At 46.2% G+C, this 23,865-nt stretch overlaps 1 protein-coding gene across 1 annotated transcript in view; it reads left to right on the top strand.

Annotated features, from left to right (window-relative positions):
* LOC138266473 (E3 ubiquitin-protein ligase TRIM39-like) overlaps positions 1 to 10,055 on the top strand; it is an 83,836-nt gene extending 73,781 nt beyond the window's left edge. Inside the window, exon 6 of the mRNA XM_069215347.1 lies at positions 9,063 to 10,055. Within this exon, the coding sequence (XP_069071448.1) occupies positions 9,063 to 9,613 (551 nt within the window). The 3' untranslated portion in view covers positions 9,614 to 10,055. The remainder of the gene's footprint in view (positions 1 to 9,062) is intronic.
* The last annotated feature ends 13,810 nt before the right edge of the window (positions 10,056 to 23,865 follow it).

Below are 23,865 nucleotides of genomic sequence, written 5' to 3' on the forward strand. Positions count from 1 at the left end.
TCAAATTCTGTGGAGTGGTAATGTGACACCTGAAATGGCCAGGCCCAGCCGTCTGCAGAACGTACCCCCCCCCTCACTACTCTGCAAGCAAAGTTGAGAAAGCCCAACAGTTTCTGTGCCTTCCGAAGCTCCCGGCGTCCCTCACCTCTCACCTCTTCCAAAAAAGTCTGCATCTCCGAACCTTATGCCCTGGCAATCTTGCCACCATGGTGATTGTATCCAACTCAATCCCCAGAAAAATCAAGGTTGTATGGGGGCCCTCTGTCTTTTCGGGAGCCATAGGCACTCCAAACACCTCTGCCATGACCTCAAACCTCTGCGGTGCCCACCCACAAGCACCAGAAGCCGGTCGTCCCACGAACCAGAAATCATCGAGATAGTGCGTGACCTCCTTGTTCCCACTCCCTCTTGTGAAAACCCACTGCAAAAAAGGGCTGAAAGCCTCAAGAAGAGCACAAGAAATAGCACAACCCATAGGCAGGACCGTGTCCACATAGATGGCTCCCTCAAATTGCATCCCCAGCAAGGAAAAGTCCCCAGAATGAATGGGCAACAAACGAAATGACGATTTAATGTTGCACTTAGCCAACTCCGCTCCCTGTCCACACTTCCTGATCAGACCAATGGCATCATCAACTCTATACCACCTTGGTTTCCTCCATGGCTATAAAATCATTGACAGACGCCCCTTCAGGCCAGGATAAATGATGGATCAACCGGAAATCCCCTTCTAGTTTTTTAGGTAAAAAGGTCAGAAAAGGGACCCACAATCCTCCCTTCCTGGACTTCCTTGCTCATTATTTTCCTTACTACTTCTGGAAGCTCCTTGAAAATTGTCAGCCCACCTCTGCCTTCTGGGTCCTTGATGCCCCACTCGAAAACCTTCCCTGAACCCCCACTCCAGTCACAAAGCTGCATCCGGATACTGCGCCAACCATGGCAAGATTGCTTCTAACTTAATTGGCGTAGGAGCCCTTTGGAACAGCAGGGCCCTGCTGTCCTCTGCCCCTACCCATCTTCCATTGTTCTGCGGGGCTGGCCAGTGTAAAGCATTGTGTAATGGGATGCCTGCTCACGCACTTTGAGCATTCATGCTTGAACCTACAAGGGTTCCTGTTTCAAAATCCCTTATTAAAATTCCAGCTGCCCCCACTGTTCCCCCTGTGTAGGTACCTCTGCCTGTGCAGCCAGTTGTGGCACCCACCCCTTGTAGGACGGGACGTGGCTGAAAGGACTTGTATGTAATAGGTAAGCCACTCGCTGTATGTGTCGAGGCTGTATATTGTGTGGACAACATCCACTGCATCCATAGTTCTGAGTACAAATCACTCCATGGCTTCTGATGGTTTACGCTGACCCTCGCTCTGAATTCCTCATCATAGCTGAGCCAAGCAACCCACCCAAAATGCATTTGGGGCTTCCTTATAATGTCCATGTATTTAAACAAAGCAATGGCCCTGTCTGGGAATTTATCACAATATACACTAGCGTATATCAGAAACGCAGATGTCCAGTTCTCCATAGTAATGGGAACCCTGGGTCTCCTGGCCAGTTTGCACTCTTCTTCCTTTGACCCTTCCATCGCCTAGAGGTCCCTATGAAGGAGTTTGAACACATCAACATATTCATGTCGCCAGATTCTACCCTTCATCTTGTCTGATAAATGGGACCTTAATGCATGGCTAAGCCCATGTAGGGCTAGCGCTTCTTGTGACCTGTGTCTTCTTTAGCTTCCTTGCTTATCCCCTCCCTGATTTAGCAGAATCAACCTGTGTTCCTTAAGCACCTTCTCTGCCCTTCCTCTCAGACTCCTGCTGAGCCTTTCCTCCTTTACCAATCACCCCATCCCCCACTCCTATTGATTTGCATTCCTTCTTCCCCAAACCACCCTCCTGTCTCTCCCAGACAGTCCACCAATCTTTCTTACCTGTTGGTAAACCAGTTTCACTCCTCCTTGGGCACCTGGCCACTGTGTCTCCTGGCTTCCCCCACTCTTGCATGCGTCCGGTGTCCGCACGGGACTGCAGTAAGATACCAATTTCAACCGCCTATGAGTCCCCCATGCCACTAACCTTCACATCCCGACTACCCTCACCTTATTCCAAAACGTCACCTTCCTCCCACTCATCACTTGCATCCTCATAACCCAGCACCAGTGCAACCTCGCCATCAAATGCATCATCCAACCCCCGCTCCTTCACCCGCTCAACTGTGGAGGTGCGCCTGGACCCTTCCCGGGTCGTCCGCTCCTTGGGTGTCACACTGAGCATGTGGTCCTTTGTGGTGTGGAGGGCCATTGAGAACCCTCCTAGTTCTTCAGACCAACGTCCAGGGGCCATCATGCTCCCCACTTTTGTCGCCGACTTTCTGCCAGGCTCACCTGTTGGCCTCACGTCACCACCCACCAGGCCACTCCAGCCTGGTGGGTCTACGACATTAGTGGACCCACGAGCCGCACCAGCTCCCTCTGCCTGACCTCCGTCTCCCAGCTCTGCAGGCACCCACAGCGGGTGTCCCATGGGACCCGGAATCTCTGGCCCCAAGCTGTCTCTCCCTTTCATCAGGGACGCTTTCGTCTTCTTGAACTGCAGCGCCTGCTCCGCCTCCTGTTCTCTGGCCCTGCAAACCCTTCCCTAAGGGCCTCAGTCTCCTCCACTGCCCTGCGCTGCTCTCTGATCCTGGCCTCCAACTCCGCCTCACTGCATAAGCCCACCGCATGGCTCCCTTGCTCGGCGCCTTCTGATACCCCGCCCGCGCTATCCAAACCACCCCCTCAGCCACACTCCCACTGTGCACCATACCCCAGCCCCCCCACCTGCTACCTGTGCAACTGCCTCACCTCTGGGCCTACTGGTGTCTCCCCCTACCTGATTCCTCTTCATGCCCACATGCTGCCCATGGGCATCAGGCTCCTCTCTGCTGCTGCCTACTTTGGTCACACTCAAGTCCATGGGGCCCACAAGCCCCATGTCCTTTCCTGTCACCTCATCCTTCCCACCACTTCCCTGGGCCTCCTCTGCAGACTCCCTGCCTTTCTGTCTGCCCTCGCTATGCACCCCCAGGACCTTGGTACCCAAAGACCCAGTGAGGCTCCTATGCCTAACTGCCACTTTTGAGCTCCCGGGCCCCCCGTTAGCTGCCACGCCCTTCGCAGCAGCCCGGGTCGGCCTTTCCAGTCTCCCCCAGGCCTCCCCCAGCACTCCCGGCCGCAGTGAATCTTCACTCCCGGCTTCCCAATGAGGCAGAGCGCTGCACAAGACACGTCCTCAACTTGGCCCAAGAAAAAGGGAAAGCTCTAAACGCTCATTTCACATAATGCTATACTCCGGGAGAGGACATCACTTCCTCTGCCGGTCCCCTAAATATCCACTCCCACGTGTTCCCCTGCCTGCTCCCCAGCCTATTGTGTTCCCCTCCCCCTGTCCCATGAAACTTCCCAGGGGAAGACTCGTCTGCAACTAGCTTCCCCCAGGACCCTCCCTTCCAACTTTGACAACACATTATGAGCAAACAAGTTCAGACATTTTGATGTATTGTCATACTGTTGCTGTCAGCTCTGTCGTAGACTCCTGTGCACAACCAAAATGTCATTGTTCAACATAATTGACACTGTAATTGACAACTGCCTATCCCATGGGCTGACAGTAGAAAAGATTGCAGCCCAACAAGCCAATAGCTAAAGAGGGCTGACCCAGTCTCTCCTTGCATGGATGCTTCTGTGTGGGTTAACCCATTTTTTTATTGGCGCATCAACAAAACAATAGTTGTAGCACACTGATCCAAAGCACCGTCCTGTGTGCAAAATTACTATTAATATGATGTATTATTTTTTAGATTATATTAGGTGTCTAGGCCAGACATTATTGAGGCCCTCGTTGACAGTTTTCTGACAGATCAGTTGTTTTTCTCGCCAAAGCAGTTCTTTCTGTATGGTAGGGGCCACTTCGGTGAAAAAAACGTGTGTGGATCTGTCCACTGTGATTTGGTAGGACAGCAGACCTCTTGGCGCTTTTTTTAGTGGTTTAAAAACAGACCCCTTAAAGCAGGGGATGACTTTAAAAAATAAAAATAAAATGTCCCTTCTTTTCTGGGAGTTTACTTGTATTACATGGGTGACATTTTTGCATTTTGCATTTTTTTCCTTTCTGGGATCGCTAAGGTCTACACGGTAGACTTGAACTGGAAAAAAGTCAGCAGACTTTGTGTAATAGGGCCACTTGAATAGAACATCTCATACAACTGAATTTATCAGCATCTAAAACTTCAAGAAAAACCCTCCCTCTGACCTATAAATGTGCTATGGATGTGAGATGTGAATGATCTGGAAATTTGCAATTCTGTTTGCAGATGTTCCACTAGCACCCAGCTCTAAATGACCTCAAGACTCTGATTCAACTGAGTATTGTAAATATTTAAAGAAATTCGCATAGAATGAACCTATGTGGGGAGCATTGAAGCTCTGTTTCACAGTATGGGAATTAGTGACAATTCAACTTTCTGCACACTGGGAAGATGGAGAGGGGTCTGTAGTTCTAGAGTTGAAGGCGTGCAAACCAGGGAGACATTATCAATGACTGATGGTCCATGAGGTGGTGCATCTTGGGTTCTTTTCAGATTTCCAGGGCTAATGGAGAGAGACTGAGTGGGGACATGATGGGCTTACTTGTTTCCTGGTCTTTTCTCCATTGCTTACCTGCTGTAAGAATCCAGCCTCTGTATCCTGTGTAATATGGTCCCCGTAAAAATCTCTAATACCACCTGAGATAGAGAAGCACTTTATAAAACAAGTAAACAAAATAAAATGAAATATAAAACGTATGCAACATTTGGAGATTGCCCTGGCTTACGGATGAGATTCAGAAAATCCAACACCACTTAATTTCCATTGAGAATGTATAGGAACAATAGCTTTTTAGGTTGTGTGTATGGTCTCTACATATTGTATTCTATAATTAAAATAAGAAGCTGGCTTTCAGCCTCCTTCAGTCTTCAGCTTCTTTTGCTCTGGAACATTCAGCAATAGATGCATATTGTTGAGAGATTGTGTATTACTTCTTGGATCAACCAGCTGGAGTATTTTTGTCTCACTATTGTTCTATTGGCTGTTTGAGTGTGTGCTTCTGCCACCAATGGATGACACGAGGTTCATGTTTTACATCTGAAATCACCAGCAAGCAGCCCGGTAACAATGGACAGAAGATGCTAAGAATCACAGCTGAAAACTGGGTGCTACAGACAGGAACTCGACCCTTCCTTCTACGGCATCTATTTTTAGGTCGAGTGCGCAAGCTCCTTGACCTGTTGTAAGAATTGTGGGCTTTTGACCATGCCCACCTCATGCCCATCACTATCACTTGTTCATGGGCTTCCCTTTAAAAAATCCTTTGTTATCATTGGTAAAGACTTTACATTTGTAACTCCCTGGGGTGGTTTTGTTACCGCCTTGCAGACTGCCCCTGTTACATGGATAATTGCACTTTTGTCGACATGTTTGACTGGGACTGAACTTCTTTTTCCTTTTTGTGTCTCTCCTTCGCGCTCATGCTCATGGCGGTCGTGGCGCTTTGAATCGGTTCGCTAATGTCAACTAATGTTTTACACTTGATTTTCAATTCATGTGGCAAGAAAAGTCCAGTTAGGAATGTACATCGCCACTAGCTTTAACTATAGCAAATGAGAGACCCATTGCATTGCAAATGCTTGTTTCACATGCTGTTGTCTGCACTCGCTCCCCGTTAATGCACTTCACTCAAGCATTGGAAAATGCACACCCGATAGCAGTGGGGTGCAAGCACTGAAAAATAGATGAAGTAACCAATAGTTTTTCTGCTCTGCACTTACTCTCTAGTGCTGTAAAGCAAACGGACATTGGTATAGGAAATAGATCTGATGCTTGTAAGGTGTGCACACTCTGGATTCACATGCCATATCAACATCACACCTATTAGTTTTGCCACGGCTTGATATTACAGATGGAGAGAAAGTGTGATGTGAATTTCTGATTAGATTACAGCATCAAAATAGATGTTTCCAGCCTCTTTGTTTCACAGTTTGTGCTTGAAGATCAATTTTGATCTTGGAACAACTTTCTGAAGACACCACTCATGATAATCAAAGGTGCTGCCTGTTCAGGGGAGAGGTGAAGGGTGGCACATTAGCTTTGATTGACAGTGAAATAACCAGGGAAGCACGTGGAGGTGCTGCCCTGTCACCTTTCCCTTGTAGGCAGTTTTGTGGGGCTAGCAATGAAGAGCAAAGGAGCAAATATGAGAAGAGGCAACTCATCTTTAGGTAGAACCCTCATAGGATTAGAATACATGTTTTCAGAGTATTTCTATACCCTAGTTATTGTGGGCTTGAGTTTTGTATGCTCGGGGTAGGAGTTCCAGATCTGCAGGCCAAATGCCGAACACCTCTTACAATGCATCCTGGTCCTGGGACCCATCGAGAGCACCCTGGTGTCAGTTTTTCTGTTTCAGGACAAGTCTGGCTACCATATTTTGGATACAATGTGGTCCCACTGTTCGTCCTTTAATTCAACCCAAAGTATGGCATTTGAGTAGTTGAGTTTAGAGTTATAAGTGTTCCCAGGATATTGTTATGGTGTATCATTCAAAGAAACAACACTTTTATAGCTGGCAAAGGTATAAGAACGTGCAGCAAGCCACTGTCCCTTTAAGAGCTTTGAAACACGGATGAGTCCCACAGCCCTCCAAAATTCCTTGCTGTTTATGCAAAGGTGGACTGAAGACCTTTGTGTAGGACATTGCAGAGGGCCCTGAGTTTGCAACCTGAGCTCATGAGCAAAACCTCAATTTTGGCTACATTCAACTTTAATTCACTTGAGTTCATCCAAAGGGCAACCACTTTCATCCCTTCCTGTAGGCTTGATAAATCATCATCTGGGTCACTGATGTGCAGGTAAGTCTCCATCCCATTAGTATAGCAATAGAACTGCAGGAGGCTGGTCCATGATAAAGAAAAATTAAATTGGAGGGGTATTTCAGCTTCCAAAAAGGGCCAAGTTTTACCCTTTGGGTAGATTTGGTTGAAAAAGAGACTCAAACCATGTAAGTGCAGCATCAGACACACCTGCCAAATTGCCTAAGTTCTGCCAACAATAGCTCAAAGTTTACCACTTTGAAAGTAGCCAACATAAGGAGTAATAGAGCAAATTCACCAGGGCGATCAGTGCAGTCTAAGTCACATGGTGAGGACTTCCGTCTGACTGGGGCAAGTCTAGTATTGGCTCAGAATCCAGTGAACTCTGCAGTTCAGAGGCACCCATCCACGTCAAGGCAGGAAACAGCCAGGGTAGACCTGGTGTGGGTGGTAATTCTCCAAATTATCTGGACGGGGATGTGTCCTTGACTAAGACTGGCAGAAATATTCATGCTTTTAAGGAGAAGTTAACAGCCTTTGTAATGGCAGGGGTGGTAAAGAACACCTTCTGATTTGCCACCACCCCCAAGCAGAATATTGTACTCTTGACACGTCAGCTTCAGTTGATTAAGATGACTTTCCATTTCTGTCTCTTCAACTTCCTTGAAGTAAATGTGGGGATGGAGAGTTTCCTTTGAACCGTTAGCAGTTATATAAGTTCTTTCAACATAATAAGTAAGTGTTGAGGTATCTGTTAACCTTTTTAGACCAACATCATGTTGAATGCCTGCTATTTAAAATATACATATATATATGTATATGTAAATATATATATATATATATATGTGTATATATATATATATACATATATATATATAATAATGTATGTACGTATGTATGTATGTATGTATATATATATATATATATATATATATATATATATATACTATATATACATATATATATACATTTTACTTATTACTTATTAATTTATATATTTTTATTGTATTGCCTTCCAATACAAAAACATTTGAAAACCTCAGATTGCTCAATGGTGGAATTGTGGCATGAAAAGAAGAATTTTGGATTCATAGATTTGTACCCTAAGGGGCATATTTACAAGCCTCTAGCTCTACCTTGCGCTGCACTAGCGTCATTTATTTTGTTTTACGCTAACGCGGCTTTAAAGAGGCCTTTCTACCATGCCGTATTTACAAAGTAGCGCAATGCTTGCATTGCTCCACTTTGTAAACCCTTGTGCCACATTATGTCTGGCAGGCATAATGTATGCAAGAGGGGCATTCTAACGCAGGGAGGCCCGTAAAAAATGGCGCAGTGAAATTTAAAACATTTCACTGCACCATTTTTTCTGTAATTTTTAACGCCTGCTCAGAGCAGGCGTTAAAATTACGCACTCATTTTAATCAATGGGCCTCCCTAAGCTTTGCTGCACAAGCGTCAAAGTTTTTGACGCTAGTGCTGCAAAACACCACAATAGCGTAAAAATGTTAACGCTACTGTCCAAACGACCGCCATTGTCCACCGTGCTGTAAATTCAGTGCAACCATGGTGTTGTTTGGTGGGCCAGAGGTGACGCAAGAAAAGAGCTGCATCGGGACCGATGCGTCACTTTCATGTAAATATGCCCCTAAGTAAGTTCTTTGGGTTTATTTGCAGCAGCCTCTGCCTTCCAATTAATGTAGAGTTTTCCCATTAAATTAACTTTCTATATTTCTTTATCTAAGCTTTAAGTGCCTGATAGTCCTGTGTCTATTTTTCCTCCATTTTGTTTCTAACTTGTTTTAGCTCCACTTTATGTACCTTAAAGGTGATGTAAACTAGAAAGGTCTTGGCTTTCTACTAATATTTCCTTTGCAAGGTGCTATTTTCTCACAAATACCGGACATCGTCATACTAAAATCAGTGATAAATGGTTGAATAGTGACGGTAACTTAAAAGCTTCATGTTAGCTGGTCAACCAACGGGACTAGTGCTTTTTTGCGTAAGACGTTCTCAGGCAGATGACTAGTGCAGGTTTACTGTGGAGCAGGCTAGCGCCTATAGACCTCTTGATAAGAATCGTGAAATTATTAAATGCATTTTGTTCTTTCCTCCTCAATGTTCATTTCTCAAAAATTATCTCCTAATTAAACCTCATGACCTTTTTTTTTCTTTTTCAGTTTTTCCCACCATGGATCCAAAAACAGCCAATCCTAGCCTCAATCTCTCTGCGGATGGAAGAAGCGTTAGATGGGGGGCCAGTAGGAGCGAGGTGCTGCCACGTAATATCTCACGGCTTACTTCCTCTCAGTATACTGCCCCGCTTTGTGTGTTGGGATATGCGGTACTCACCTCAAGGAGACTTTATTGGGAGGTAGAGGTCTGCGGGGTGAGTGGCTGGTCTGTAGGGGGAAACTGGCGTGTAGGGGTTGCCAGACAGACCGCTAGAACAAAGGATACGGCTATCACACCCTCACCTGCGGTTGGAATATGGGCTGTGGAGAGAAGAAGGAAGCAGGGGACCTACCAGGCGCTCACCCTACCGGTGACCCCTCTTGAACTGAGAGTGAGCCCCAAGAAGATTGGGTTGTTTCTAGACTATGAGGCTGGGCGACTGACCTTCTATAACGCTGACAGTAACGAGCACATATACACCTTTATAGATTCCTTCAAGCACGCACTCCTCCCATACTTTGGTGTATGTACTCAAACTGAGCTAAAACTTGTATAAGTTTAGGAAATTGTGTTTCACACACTGCAGATATAATGACTGATCATTCGATCGATAAACTGCACTTTTGGTTACCGGTATGATCAGTGTACTGAGAATCTGGTTGAACACACCTTTCTGCTATAGGGAGTTACAGCAGAGCCCATATGGGAGAGCCATCCCATAGATCTAAAGTAGTGATCACAGCAAAGGAGCACTTGGGCTATCTTTGGGAACATAACTATCTCGTGGATTGTTGACTTATTTTTATTCACACTCAAGTGCTTTGGACATCTATTATATGGAAAGTAATTTACAGTGAAAACTGCTTTCCTTTTTTCATCAAAACCATTGATTACAGTATAAGTAATTAAATATTCATGCATTTATGACATATGCAAGCATTGTTCTGTAATAAATAAATAAATGCAGTTTACGTTTTGGGCCGAAAATTTACAAATAATCACTTGTGTGTGCATTTTATTCCCAGCAATGAGCACTTTTGCCTCTGCAAGTGTCAGAGACAACAGGCTGGTGCTCAGTAGAAACACTGAGGGGCATATTTATACTCCGTTTGCGCCGAATTTGCGTCGTTTTTTTCGACACAAATTCGGCGCAAAACTAACGCCATATTTATACTTTGGCGTTAGACGCGTCTGGCACCAAAGTATGAGGAAAGAGCGTAATTTTTTTGCGTGAACGCCTTCCTTGCGTTAATGAGATGCAAGGTAGGCGTTCACGTCTAAAAAAATGACTGCGACGCAAATGCGTCGTATTTATACTCCCGGGCAAAAATCACGCCCGGGAGTGGGAGGGGCAAAAAACCCCGCATTTGCGCCGGATTTTAGCGCCTGGATCAGGGCAGGCGTTAAGGGACCTGTGGGCTCAAAATGAGCCCACAGCTGCCCTCCCATGCCCCCAGGGACCCCCCCTGCCACCCTTGCCCACCCCAGGAGGACACCCAAGGATGGAGGGACCCATCCCAGGGACATTCAGGTAAGTTCAGGTAAGTATAATTTTTTATTTTTTTTATATTTTTTTTTGGCATAGGGGGGCCTGATTTGTGCCCCCCTACATGCCTCAATGCCCAATGACCATGCCCAGGGGACATAAGTCCCCTGGGCATGGCCATTGGGCAAGGGGGCATGACTCCTGTCTTTACTAAGACAGGAGTCATGTAAATGGCGTCTGTGCGTCGTTAAAAATGGCGCAAATCGGGTGGAGGCGATTTTTTGGCGTCAACCTGACTTGCACCATTTTAAGACGCCCCAACGCCATTTTCCCCAACGCCGGTGCCGCCTGGTGTACGTGGTTTTTTTCCACGCACACCAGGCAGCGCCGGTCTGCTAGCGCCGGCTAACGCCATTCAATAAATACGGCGCCCGAATGGCGCTTCAGAATGGCGTTAGCCGGCGCAAAACTTTTTGACGCTAAACTGCGTTAGCGCAGTTTAGCGTCAAAAAGTATAAATACGGGCCTGAGCAGTGAGGATCTTGGAGGTATATGTGTGTGTGATATTTGTATAGCACATACCTAGCTGGAAGTTTGAAGGCAGAGATGCAATCACAGAGTGAACCTAGGCTGGGGGGCGCTGGGTGCTGAGACGTGAGGTTCACTAGTTACTGCATCATGACATGTTGTTTACAAAGGTCGGTCTTCAGCTTTGTCCTAAATTGCAGAAAGTTGGACTGGGTTTGATGGAAACAGTGATGTTGTTCCAGATCCTGGGTGCATAGATGCAGAACGCCTGCTGCCTTTTTTGATTAGTTTATGAGTCTCTAGGCTACTAATGTCATGAACATTGGTGTGCCCAGAGATGGGAAGCTTGTCACCAGTCAAGAGGTAGCAAAAGTTAAGATGGCCTGGCGTTTTAAGACTAGATCAAAGTGGTCTATCCAGTTCTCCATCTTTTCGGGGGGGGGGGGTTATGTCAGTGTCACCTCTAGTTTTCTACCTTAACCTCTTCTATTCCAACCTCTACCCCATATCTCTCTCTAGACAATATCATCTTAAGGATTTCGAGGCCCCACCCAAGATATAGGCCCTCATTCTGACCTTGGCGGGCGTCGGAGGCCGCCCGCCAAAGTCCCGCCGTCAGGTTACCGTTCCGCGGTCGAAAGACCGCAGCGGTAATTCTGACTTTCCCGCTGGGCTGGCGGGCGGTCGCCTTCAGGCCGCCCGCCAGCCCAGCGGGAAAGAGGCTTCCACGATGAAGCCGGCTCGGAATCGAGCCGGCGGAGTGGAAGCTGTGCGACGGGTGCAGTTGCACCCGTCGCGTATTTCACTGTCTGCGCAGCAGACAGTGAAATACATGTAGGGGCCCTCTTACGGGGGCCCCTGCAATGCCCATGCCAGTGGCATGGGCACTGCAGGGGCCCCCAGGGGCCCCGCGACCCCCCCTACCGCCATCCGGATCCCGGCGGTCCGACCGCCGGGATCTGGATGGCGGTAGGGGGGGTCGGAATCACCTCGGCGGCGCAGCAAGCTGCGCCGCCTTGGAGGATTCAATGGGGCGGCGGTACACTGGCGGGAGCCCGCCAGTGGTGCCGGTCCGACCGCGGCTTTACCGCCGCGGTCGGAATCCCCATTGGAGCACCGCCGGCCTGTCGGCGGTGCTCCCGCGGTCCTCCGCCCTGGCGGTCTTTGACCGCCAGGGTCAGAATGACCGCCATAGTTTGGATGTTTTTGTGACCCTGTTTCTGCTAATTTAAATATAATTTAATCTAGTTGAATGACCAGGAAATGGGGGTAATCAAATACAACGTTTTTCCTAACAGGGGATCCCAAAATGTGTCTTGCCTGGGGTCCAAAAATCCTTGAGATGATCCTGGAGACGGCGTTGTTGATTCAGGAAGAGGTTTCTTCTATGAAGCCTAAGGCAATTCTCTAAAATATGCTTTAGCCACTTTAAGGCCATGATGGCTAGTATTATTTTTTTTAATGAAAAGCCTTGTAGACTGATTTTTGGCTTGTAGAATATCCAGTGCGCCATCATAAAACCATCAGTGTGACATCTGGACAGTAGAATGTGGTAAAGAAGTCAACGTCATCAGTGACGTCCCCGCTGCAGCGTCATGACGCAAACACTGGTATGTTCTCTGCGTTACCGCAGTCTTCTTTCATCCCTTCCTGCTCCTGCGTAAACTAAAACCCGCTCTCCTGCTAGCGCGCGCCTAGTGATGCCCTGGATTCATAACACGCATGCTTTCCTTCAAGAGGAAGTTACACCGAACACATTTTTGGGTGGGACTCAGCGATCCCTGTTCTTTTCGTAGTTTCTGCAAGAACTACCAGTCAAAAAGGTGTTAATTTCTCAACTCCATAATGAAGGTTTTGATTTATTAATGCTTAAACGTAGTGCTGAAATAATCATGTGTGACATTAACCGAACTAATAAAGATTGTACGGGGACAAAATGTGCCCTCAGAGTAGTTTGCCATCATTTATACGCGTGCTTTATATAACGTGGTGAATTAGAATTGCACTAATCCGACATAATCATAAACGTGTGCTACGATTTGCTTGTTTGAAATGTTTTAGCTTAGCATTGCTTTAGCGGAGGCTTTGGCCTAGTCGCCTGGTCTCACGGTTTAGATGCTCGTATTTTTCCACTGTGCTATTAAACGTGTATTTTAGCTTGAAGCTGTACTTTTCCACAGAAACTGTTCACATGCTTATCTTAAAGTTAGTGCCAGCCTGGCATATTTTCTCTTTAATTCAAGGTCGACTTGCAGGTGCGGACAATGGAGGCTCTGAGAGTAAGCTAATTGGGAAACAATGTTGCGATTTGCGTACCCATCTCCAAGGATAATGTATGCTTAAGTAAAAGCTTGAGAACTGTCGTTTTTGATTGGACAATTTGAAGCTAACCTATGAACCCTCCAATGGAGACCCTACTGGACTCGAACTGTTGTCTATAAAACCCAGGTGCACGAGGAGAAATGAGATCATTACGATCATTGCAGCCATTACCAGTTCGATACCCGCCATTTTGCAGACTTCGTAGCTATTATGGCCCACTTTGCTGCGACGCCATTTTGAGAGACTTTGATTCTTTCTCTAATCGAGAGAAAGAGACTTTAAATGATTCTTGCCCTAGAGACTGTAACTTTGATTTAGTCCCTTTGCATGAAGTAATAGTTTTACCTTGCCGCCGTGAGGCAATTGCCCCGTTCACCCCTGCCCCTTTGTCCCGTCCCATGCCGATCAAGAAACGGTACCCATGATGACCGAAGAACGGTCAAAAAGGTGTTAATTTCTCAACTCCATAATGAAGGTTTTGATTTATTAACGCTTAAACGTAGTGCTGAAATAATCATGTGTGACATTAACCGAACTAATAAAGATTGTACGGGGACAAAATGTGCCCTCAGAGTAGTTTGCCATCATTTATACGCATGCTTTATATAACGTGGTGAATTAGAATTGCACTAATCCGACATAATCATAAACGTGTGCTACGATTTGCTTGTTTGAAATGTTTTAGCTTAGCATTGCTTTAGCGGAGGCTTTGGCCTAGTCGCCTGGTCTCACGGTTTAGATGCTCGTATTTTTCCACTGTGCTATTAAACGTGTATTTTAGCTTGAAGCTGTACTTTTCCACAGAAACTGTTCACATGCTTATCTTAAAGTTAGTGCCAGCCTGGCATATTTTCTCTTTAATTCAAGGTCGACTTGCAGGTGCGGACAATGGAGGCTCTGAGAGTAAGCTAATTGGGAAACAATGTTGCGATTTGCGTACCCATCTCCAAGGATAATGTATGCTTAAGTAAAAGCTTGAGAACTGTCGTTTTTGATTGGACAATTTGAAGCTAACCTATGAACCCTCCAATGGAGACCCTACTGGACTCGAACTGTTGTCTATAAAACCCAGGTGCACGAGGAGAAATGAGATCATTACGATCATTGCAGCCATTACCAGTTCGATACCCGCCATTTTGCAGACTTCGTAGCTATTATGGCCCACTTTGCTGCGACGCCATTTTGAGAGACTTTGATTCTTTCTCTAATCGAGAGAAAGAGACTTTAAATGATTCTTGCCCTAGAGACTGTAACTTTGATTTAGTCCCTTTGCATGAAGTAATAGTTTTACCTTGCCGCCGTGAGGCAATTGCCCCGTTCACCCCTGCCCCTTTGTCCCGTCCCATGCCGATCAAGAAACGGTACCCATGATGACCGAAGAACGGTACCTGTGAGACGAAGACTTCCTTGTATGCTGATCGTAATTGGTAAATATGAAAGGAAATTGTAAAATTGCATTGTGTTTCTTTTAGGTAACCAACTGCTGATTTTTGGTAAGATCCCTAGTTAGGAGTTTTTCTAAATTAATGTTGCTAAATTGTTTTTGCATGAAGTCCCACATGCCGATGCTAATTTGTGGTTAGGTGAGGATTCCATATGTCGCACGATGCAATTTGAGATCTTGTTATGCTGACTAAATGTATGCTATTAGTTCATTACAGATTATCGTATTAGTGATTTGCATTGCCATTATCGAATGTCTTGTGATTCAAATGCTTCATAGATTGCACTTGTTTCGACGTTATGGACAGCTATTAATGTTCATATATGTTTATCATTTGGTGTTGAGACACATTTACATTGTGCTAGCTTTGTTAATATAGGGAAATAAATTCACTAACTTTGCAATAAACTGGTGTGGTTATTCCTGACTGAAAGGTCAGGGTTCGCCGAAATGTATTCTGGATTAATTGTCAAGTGTTATGTTGTTCAAGGGGTTGCTTATGTTCGTTATTGATTATTGATTTGATGCGACTGATCGATATGAGAGTACAGAGAGTTCCCACTTAGTCAAAAGATTCATCGGCCTAAAGAGCATCCAAACGTAGGTAAATTTGTTACCACGTTCCGCTCTATCAGTAGATGGTAGCAGAGGACGGTTTCGTCTTTTGGGACCCTGTACTCTTAAAGTACATGGTGTTGAATTAACGGTTACGCATTTTTGGACCCCATTCGAGAGGTTGAATTAGATTTTCTTGGGTAAAACAGATTGACAGAATGATGATGGGCTAGGTCCACCGCGACTTTCCCGGGATCTCGGAGCTTGCGAATGGAAAGAATGGAGGTGTGGAATCAGCGCTGGCGGTACTAGTGATAGTATGAGTGAAGTTAGGGTTTTGCGCTTGCACAGCTTATTGCCGCAGGGTGTGTGAAAAGGTTGCGAGGATTTTCTTTTTAAGGATAGCGGAGGTGCGACTCCGAGTGTAGAAGTAGAGAAGTCGTCGAACTTCATAGAGTAAGCGGAGGTGCGGCTCCGAGTGTGAGAGTAGGGAAGTCGTCGAACTTCATGTGCGTGTTGCGCTTTGTGCATAAAAAGGTCCACGTGGTTGTTGTTGTTGAGACGGGCCCTGCGAGGTCAAGAGACTCCGGAGTATGTTGATCCACGTTGTGGTCTGGGTGGTTTAGTAGGTTGATCGGGCGTGGTCAACAAGTCGGGTACGTGTGTTAGGGAGTGAAAGAAACTTCGACTTCGGGCTTTGACGAAGATTCTAAAGTGCACTAGAACAGATCATTGACAAGTTGAGAGTAGGTCTGCGGGTCAGATTTGCTTGCGAATGTGGGGACTGAGAAAGACGGAATAGCGGCCAGAGGCTAGTGAAGAGTCCCGAGGTTAGTGAAAGGTCCCTAAGGTCCTGAAGCGATTGTGTTACCCTTCCTGTAGTAAACCGACAGATCTGTTTTATTTTTTGGTAGCTCGCAATATATGCAGAAGTTGGTACGAAAAGAGGTGAGTGAAGGAGGACTAGCCGCGAGGCTTTGTCAGCCGCAGTGTGTATGAGTGTGACGTCACTAAGAGCCGCGCTGGGATAGGTTGGTTGAAGAGAAGGGTCGCGCACGGATTGGACGCAGTCCGTGGGACTCGATTGGAAGGGGAAAGGCAGGTGAAGAGTATTCCGGGAATTAAAGTCACCTATTGATTACAAATTTTGTGGAATTAAAAGTTACCTATTGACTAAAGTTTGTGGAATTGAAGTTAAATATTGGTTATAAACTTGGTTAAATAAAAGACGAGAAAATGAAATTCCTTAAAGCATTTAGGAGCGCAATGAAGGGGGAGTCTTACATTAAAGCGAGCGTAGGAGAAGAGACGCCGCCCGAGGGTACACCAGCTTACATTGTAATGGAGGAAAAAGGGGTAGCTCCGTGTCTTTGGTTAAAGCAATGGCACAAACTGACAGAGAAACATGGGAGCGTAGCGTTCCCGATACATGGGACATTCAATATAAGGATCCTAGAGAATTTGAGATTCGCGATGTACGACATGAAGGTGCCTCCAAGGCCAGCACAGTTTGAGGCTCTAGCAATTTGGGAACTAATGGCCAGACAGCAACAGCAAAAGAAGTTCGAGACCAGAATGAGGAAGGTAGAAAAGACACTAGCGGATGCTAGATGGGATAATGCACAGAAGGTGTGGAGGTCAGATGTATTGCAGGGGATAAAATTGTTCCCCGCAATTACTAAGGAAGGAGAGGAGACAGGTAAGAAAGCCACCTGTAAGACAGACAGAAAGTGTTCCAAGGATAGAGAGGACGAGGAAAAGTTGAGAAGAGAAGAGGAGTTAGAGGATGAGGAGTTGATAATGCAATTGCTGAACGACCGTCCACCGCCTTATGCAGAGAATGGACAAGGTCCAAGTACCAGTTCTGCCCCTCCGGCACCGATACAGAACAATGAAACACAGATTCCAGGAGCGTCATCGGGATCTAAGGACCCGAGTTTATTGTTCACCCCGCAGATACCGCAGGTTAGGAGAATATATCCAGATGTGCCCGCGTTAAAACCAGCAGAAAATTATCAGCCGCAGATGCCAGGGTACTACAGTAGTGATAAAAGTGCAGGAATGATTCTAGATCCAACAGTAAGGGGAGTACAGAATGGTTACAACCCAACAATGGCACAAGCTGAATCAACTCAGTTTTTGATGCCTCAAAAGCAGATGCAGGGAGGAAACGCACATGCTCAAATGACGGGGAGCCAGATGGGCATGCCGGCAATGATGACCCATGGTGTGGGAATGAACATGCCACAGAACATGGGGAATGGACAGAACCCAGACGCGATATCCTTACCCATTACTGTAGGTCCAGCGGTACCTCTGTATAGTCAGCCTTATTCGGGTCTGAACAGTCAGGGATCAATGCTGCAGAATGGGACAGAAAGAAGGTGCATAGAAAACACTCCAGGGATAACTCCGATAGCGGCTCAGCCAACTGGGTCTGGGTCCTTGATGGAGTTTAGTCCCATATGTGCTCAGTCAACACTGGTGAGGTCGAGCCCCCCACTGATAATACCTCTCACATCGAACACTGAAAAGCTGCCGCAGCCATCGATGGCAGTCGATGTGAACGCTACCTTGATGGGGGTGAATGCGCAACATCTGACACAGTGGTTCAACAGTCTGAATTCTACACAAAATTCAGCTAGTGGGAAAGGAGAAGACTATATGAATAGGGTCAGGTTGAACATGGAAGCACAAGAATTGGTGGAAGGGACTATGGGTGTGAACAGGTTAGAGTCCTACACGGAAGAAGAGCTGAGGTATCTATGTCCCAGGATTACGAAGGAAGTGAACAAGATACATAAGAGCTTGCAGGAAGCAGCTGATAGAAACGGGGTTGACATAGACAAGACGAAACACTTGAGCAGGAGCTACAGATTAGATTTTGGGACCACAGATTTTGAACACATGAGGTCAGCAGGCATGAAGACACACCTTAGAGAATTGCTGCAGAGTGCACAAGTGTGGAGGTGCTTAGACAAATGGGAAAGCAGGTGGGTAAAGAGGAAGGATAAGAGGAGGGACAGTGCTACAGAGCACAATGAGAAAAGACCGCAGAGTAGTGATACAGTAACAATGTTACCAATGAGGGAGACAGCAGGGGGAAAATTAGTACATGTACCATGGCACAGAAGCGAAATTCAGTCCTTTACGGATGATTTTCCCAAACTAAGAGAGAAACCGATTGAATGGTATCAGCAGACTGACAGGTTTGTGAAGCTTGCAAAATGTCTCTGGGAAGACCTGAATACTCTCTTTGAGATTGTGGTTCCGGCAGATTTGTGGGAGGATTGCAAAAGAGCTGTAGGTTGGCCGACGAGTGAACCAGAGAGGAACAGGGAGACAGGTGCACCGTCACCTTTGGTGATGAGCTTGTACTATAAGGTGATTGAGCATTTGAAGACTAAGGTACCCGCGAAGAACGTGGATTGGCAGAAGATCGATCGAACTGCCCAAGAGACTAAAGAATCGATTCATAGTTACTATGAGAGCTTGTTGAAGGCGTTCAAGAATTACAGTGGCACGGAAACAATAGAGGCGAAGGACATGCTCCATTTTGTGTTCAGATTTGTGGAAGGGCTGAGGCCAGAGATAAGTCAGATGATAAAGTCGCATTTGATTTGTTGGCAGTCGAAACCGATCGATGAGGTCTTGACTTATGCGAAATACTGTAGCGACGAAATTGAAGTGAAACAGAAAAAGCTGAAAGAGAAGGTGATGATGATGCAGCTTAAGGCAGCTCAAACAGGTTTGCAAGGTCTGCAAGGTCTGCAAGGCTTGCAAGGGATACAAGGGTTCCAACAACAGGTACCGCAACAGCAGTTGCAGTTGCAGGGAAACATGGCGTTTCAGCCACAGGCCAGAGGCAGAGGCAGAGGAGGTTTTGTGAATAATGGTCCGGATTTGAACACTGTTGTGACGGGTGTGCAGGCAATGAAGAAGGTGATGCCGTGTCACGTGTGCGGAATCGTCGGTCATTGGAAACGCGAGTGCCCGATGGTGGTGCAGGAAGGTGCAGGTGTAGGTGCAGGTGCAGGTGCAGGTGTAGGTGTTGGTCAGCAAAACAATGATGTCAATGCATTTCAGACAATGAGGGGACCGAAATTGAGAGGTCCAAGCCCAAATTTTCAGACTGTAAATCAATTGCAGGGATTACAACCTATGCAGTCGCAGCAAATGCAGATGCCTCGTATGCAGATGACGCAAATGCAGCCAATGCAACAGCAGTTACCTATGGTACCTAATCAGCAAATGCAAATACCCTTGGCACCAATGAGTCAGCAGCAAGTGATGGTTCCTCCACAGGTAACGGGTCAGGTAATGAGTACAAATGGTACCGTACAACAGTTCCCATTACACAGTGAGAGTGGAATAAACAACGTATGGGAGAGTGAAAGTTCAGGAGAAGAAGGAGATTGTGTGCTTGCGGCATCCTTGGAAGTTGATCAAAGGGGTCCGTACGTAGAGGGAAGAGTAATGGGTCATCGTGTTTCATTCTTGGTTGACACGGGAGCCACACGTTCAACAGTTAAGAGTAGTGAAGTTCCAAATTTGCCACTCTCAGGGAGGACAGTTCAAGTGGTGGGAGTAGCAAACAGACATCTGACGAACCCTATTACAGATCCGGTACCAGTCAGCATCGGTAACTATCAAGGGGTACATCAGTTTGTGGTGTGTGACTCAAGCCCGATAGCACTGTTAGGAAGAGACCTATTGTGTAAATTGGGTTGTTCGATAATGTGTTCAAACGAAGGAATAACAATAGAAACGAGCAATGATGGGGAGGAAGAGGACAGTGTAGAGGGGGATGAGATGGAAACAGTCGACGAAGAGTATCCTCTGATTTGTCTCTTCCCGATGATAACTGAAGAAGATATCCCAGCAGAATTACGGGAAACAGTCGGAAAGGAAGTGTGGGACATGACAGGGAAAGAGGTGGGATTGATGAAAGGAGTGGAACCAGTAAAAGTGATGGTAAAGCCCAATGCGATCTTTCCCCAGACCCCACAATACCACATGCCACAAGATACTCTCATGAAAGTTGCCCAACTCATTGATGAATTTGTAAAACAGGGGGTACTGAAAGAAGTGCTAAGCAGTCCATGTAACTCACCGATAATGGGACTAATAAAGCCAAGTGGGAAAGTCCGACTCGTGCAGGATTTGAGGAAAATAAATGACATCATAATAAAGTGCTGCCCTGTCGTGCCGAATCCAGCTGTGATAATGTTTCAAGTTCCTTGCGATGCTGAATGGTTCTCAGTCATCGATTTGTCACAGGCATTCTTTTCTGTGCCTCTTCATGAGGACAGCCAATTCCTCTTTTGCTTCAAATTCCTAGACAGAGTGTACAGTTGGTGTCGAATTCCTCAAGGGTTTTCTGAGTCACCGTCAATCTTCAATCAGATTCTAAAGAAAGATCTGGAAGCACTAGAACTGCCATTCGAGTCAACTCTAGTACAGTACATTGATGACTTACTGGTTGCATCAAGGACAGAAAGTGGCTGCACAGCCGATACCATTGCTCTGTTGAACCATTTGGGAAGGAATGGACATAAGGTGTCTCCTTCCAAATTACAGTTCTGTCAGAAGAAAGTGAAATACTTGGGTCACCAAATAGAGAAAGGGTCACGGAGAATAATGAAGGAAAGAATTACAAGTATACTTCAAATGAGTCCACCAAAGACAAGGAAGGAGGTGAGGAAGTTTTTGGGAATGGTGGGATATTGTCGCCAGTGGATACCCAACTTCTCGTCTCTAGCGAAGCCCCTACTGAAATTGACCCAGAAGGATGCCTTGGATGAAATTGAGCTGAAAGGAGATGAGATGGATGCTTTTGTTGAATTAAAGGAATGCATGTGCAGGGCTCCAGCTTTAGGTATGCCTGATTACACGAAGCCTTTCACGTTGTTTTGCCATGAACGTGATGCATGTTCTTTGTCTGTCTTGACCCAAGCCCATGGTGGCGTAAACAGACCAGTAGCGTATTTTTCAGCTACTTTGGATCCGGTTGCAGCAGCACTCCCAGGGTGTTTGCGCGCCGTAGCAGCAGTTGGTATAAGCCTCACTCAGAGTGAAGGAATAGTGATGGGACACCCAGTAACAGTCATGGTCCCTCACTCAGTTGAAATACTTTTGACCCGCTCCCGAACACAGCACATGACAGGAGCAAGACTCACAAAGTATGAAACGATAATTCTGGGCTCACCGAATGTGCAGCTGAAAAGGTGCACTACGTTGAATCCAGCTACCTTGCTTCCTGGAGAAAATGCTGAAATTGAGAACGCTGAAGACGTCGAGCATGACTGCCTTCAGGTGACTGAATTTTGCACAAAACCCCGACCGGACATCAAGGATACTAAGCTTGATGTAAATGACCAAATTCTTTTTGTTGATGGTTCATGTCTAAGAGATGGGATGGGGATTTTGAAAGCAGGATATGCTGTATGTACTGTAACGGGTGTCTTGGAAGCGGGATGGCTTCAAGGAGTCTATTCTGCACAAGTAGCAGAACTTGTTGCCCTTACCAGAGCATGTCAACTGTCTGCATTGATGAAAGTCACCATTTACACTGATAGTCAATACGGGTTTGGGATTGTGCATGACTTTGGACAACTATGGTCACAGAGAGGTTTCCTGACTTCTTCAGGATCCCCAGTAAAGAACGGGGAGAGAATAAGGGAATTGTTACATGCCATTCAAGTGCCAGCTGAAGTTGCAGTGGTAAAGTGCAGTGCTCACACGAAAGGACAGGACTATGTGTCTCTGGGAAATGCATATGCAGATCAAGTCGCAAGATTTTGTGCTTTGAACTGTATATTACTAAGGGATGATTGGAATACAATAAGTGAACCAGAACTCGAACCAGCTGAAGCATTTGCCTTGAAGGTTGTAGATACAATAGAGGAACTAAAAGCACTCCAGAATAATGTCAGGGAGGATGAAAGAGATTCCTGGATTAAATCACAGTGTATAAAGAGACAAGATGAGTTATGGGTTTCACATGAGGGAAAATTTGTTTTGCCAAATAGTCTCTTATCACAGCTTGCGCGGTTCTATCATGGGCAAGCTCACCTAGGGAGAGATGCCATGATAAGATTGTTCAAAACTGATTGGTTTAACCCCAGATTTCGCCAAGCTGCAGAAGCAGTTTGCCATCGATGTGTCACTTGCCAGCAGATGAACCCAGGAAAGGGAACAGTTGTGAGTGCGAGTCACATTGGTAGGGCAAGCGGACCTTTTAGTCGAATGCAGATGGACTTCATTGAGATGCCTGTGCATGGGGGTCTGAAATATGTGTTGGTGATTGTGTGCATTTTTAGTCACTGGATTGAGGCATACCCAACACGTAGAAATGACAGCCTTACAGTTGCCAAGCTATTGTTGAGGGAGTTGATACCACGTTTCGGATTCCCGATCTCTTTAGAATCAGATAGGGGAAGTCACTTCAATAACGAGGTGATGAAGTTACTTTGCGAAGCACTGAACATTGAGCAAAAGCTGCACTGTAGCTATCGCCCTGAAGCCTCAGGACTGGTGGAGCAGATGAATGGTACGCTGAAATCGAGAATGGCAAAAATATGTGCATCAACAAATTTGAAATGGCCTGACGCATTGCCCTTAGTGCTAATGTCAATGAGAAACACTCCTGATAGAAAAACTGGATTGTCTCCGCATGAAATACTCATGGGCAGAGCTATGAGACTTCCTGCAGTTCCCGCAAACATGCTTTTGAATATTACAGATGATATGGTGTTAGACTACTGCAAAGGACTGGCTGACGTGGTTCGCTCTTTCTCTCACCAGGTGGAAGCGACCACCTTGCCACCGATCCAAGGTCCAGGACACGCACTGAAAGCAGGTGACTGGGTCGTGGTAAAGAAGCACGTGAGAAAGTCGTGTCTGGAACCCCGTTGGAAAGGCCCTTTCCAAGTGATCCTGACGACAACTACCGCTGTGAAGTGTGCGGGGGTTCCCAACTGGATTCACGCCAGTCACACAAAGAAGGTATTGTGTCCCACAGATGAGGAAGTTGAAGCGCTGAAAGTACCAGTGCCTGATAAAGCAGTGGCGAGTGCTGAGACAGAACAAAAGCGAACTGAAAGCGAACAGGCAGAAGCAGGAGAAAAGGAGATATTCTCCGACGACGAAGACGCCAACTCACTTGGGGGAGACCAAGGAGAAAGTTCAGACAGCGACGAAGAAGCTGCAGGTGACAAAGAGCCTGAAGCCGCTGAGGGTAGCAAAAAGCCTGAAGAAGCTGAAGGTGACAAAGAACCTGAAGCAGCTGAAAGTGATACAGAGCCTGAAGAAAGTAACGGTGACGAAGGGCTCGAAAAAGGTGAAAAAGAAGGAGAGCCTGATCAGAGGAGGGCTTTCCCAGAAACAGACGATACAGAAAAGGGAAAAGAGAACGTGATTGATTCCCCAGAAGGAGGGAACGAGGCAGAACAAAAGGAAAAAGTTCAAGATT

This window comes from Pleurodeles waltl, chromosome 1_1, assembly GCF_031143425.1.
Source record: "Pleurodeles waltl isolate 20211129_DDA chromosome 1_1, aPleWal1.hap1.20221129, whole genome shotgun sequence".
Taxonomy (NCBI): domain Eukaryota; kingdom Metazoa; phylum Chordata; class Amphibia; order Caudata; family Salamandridae; genus Pleurodeles; species Pleurodeles waltl.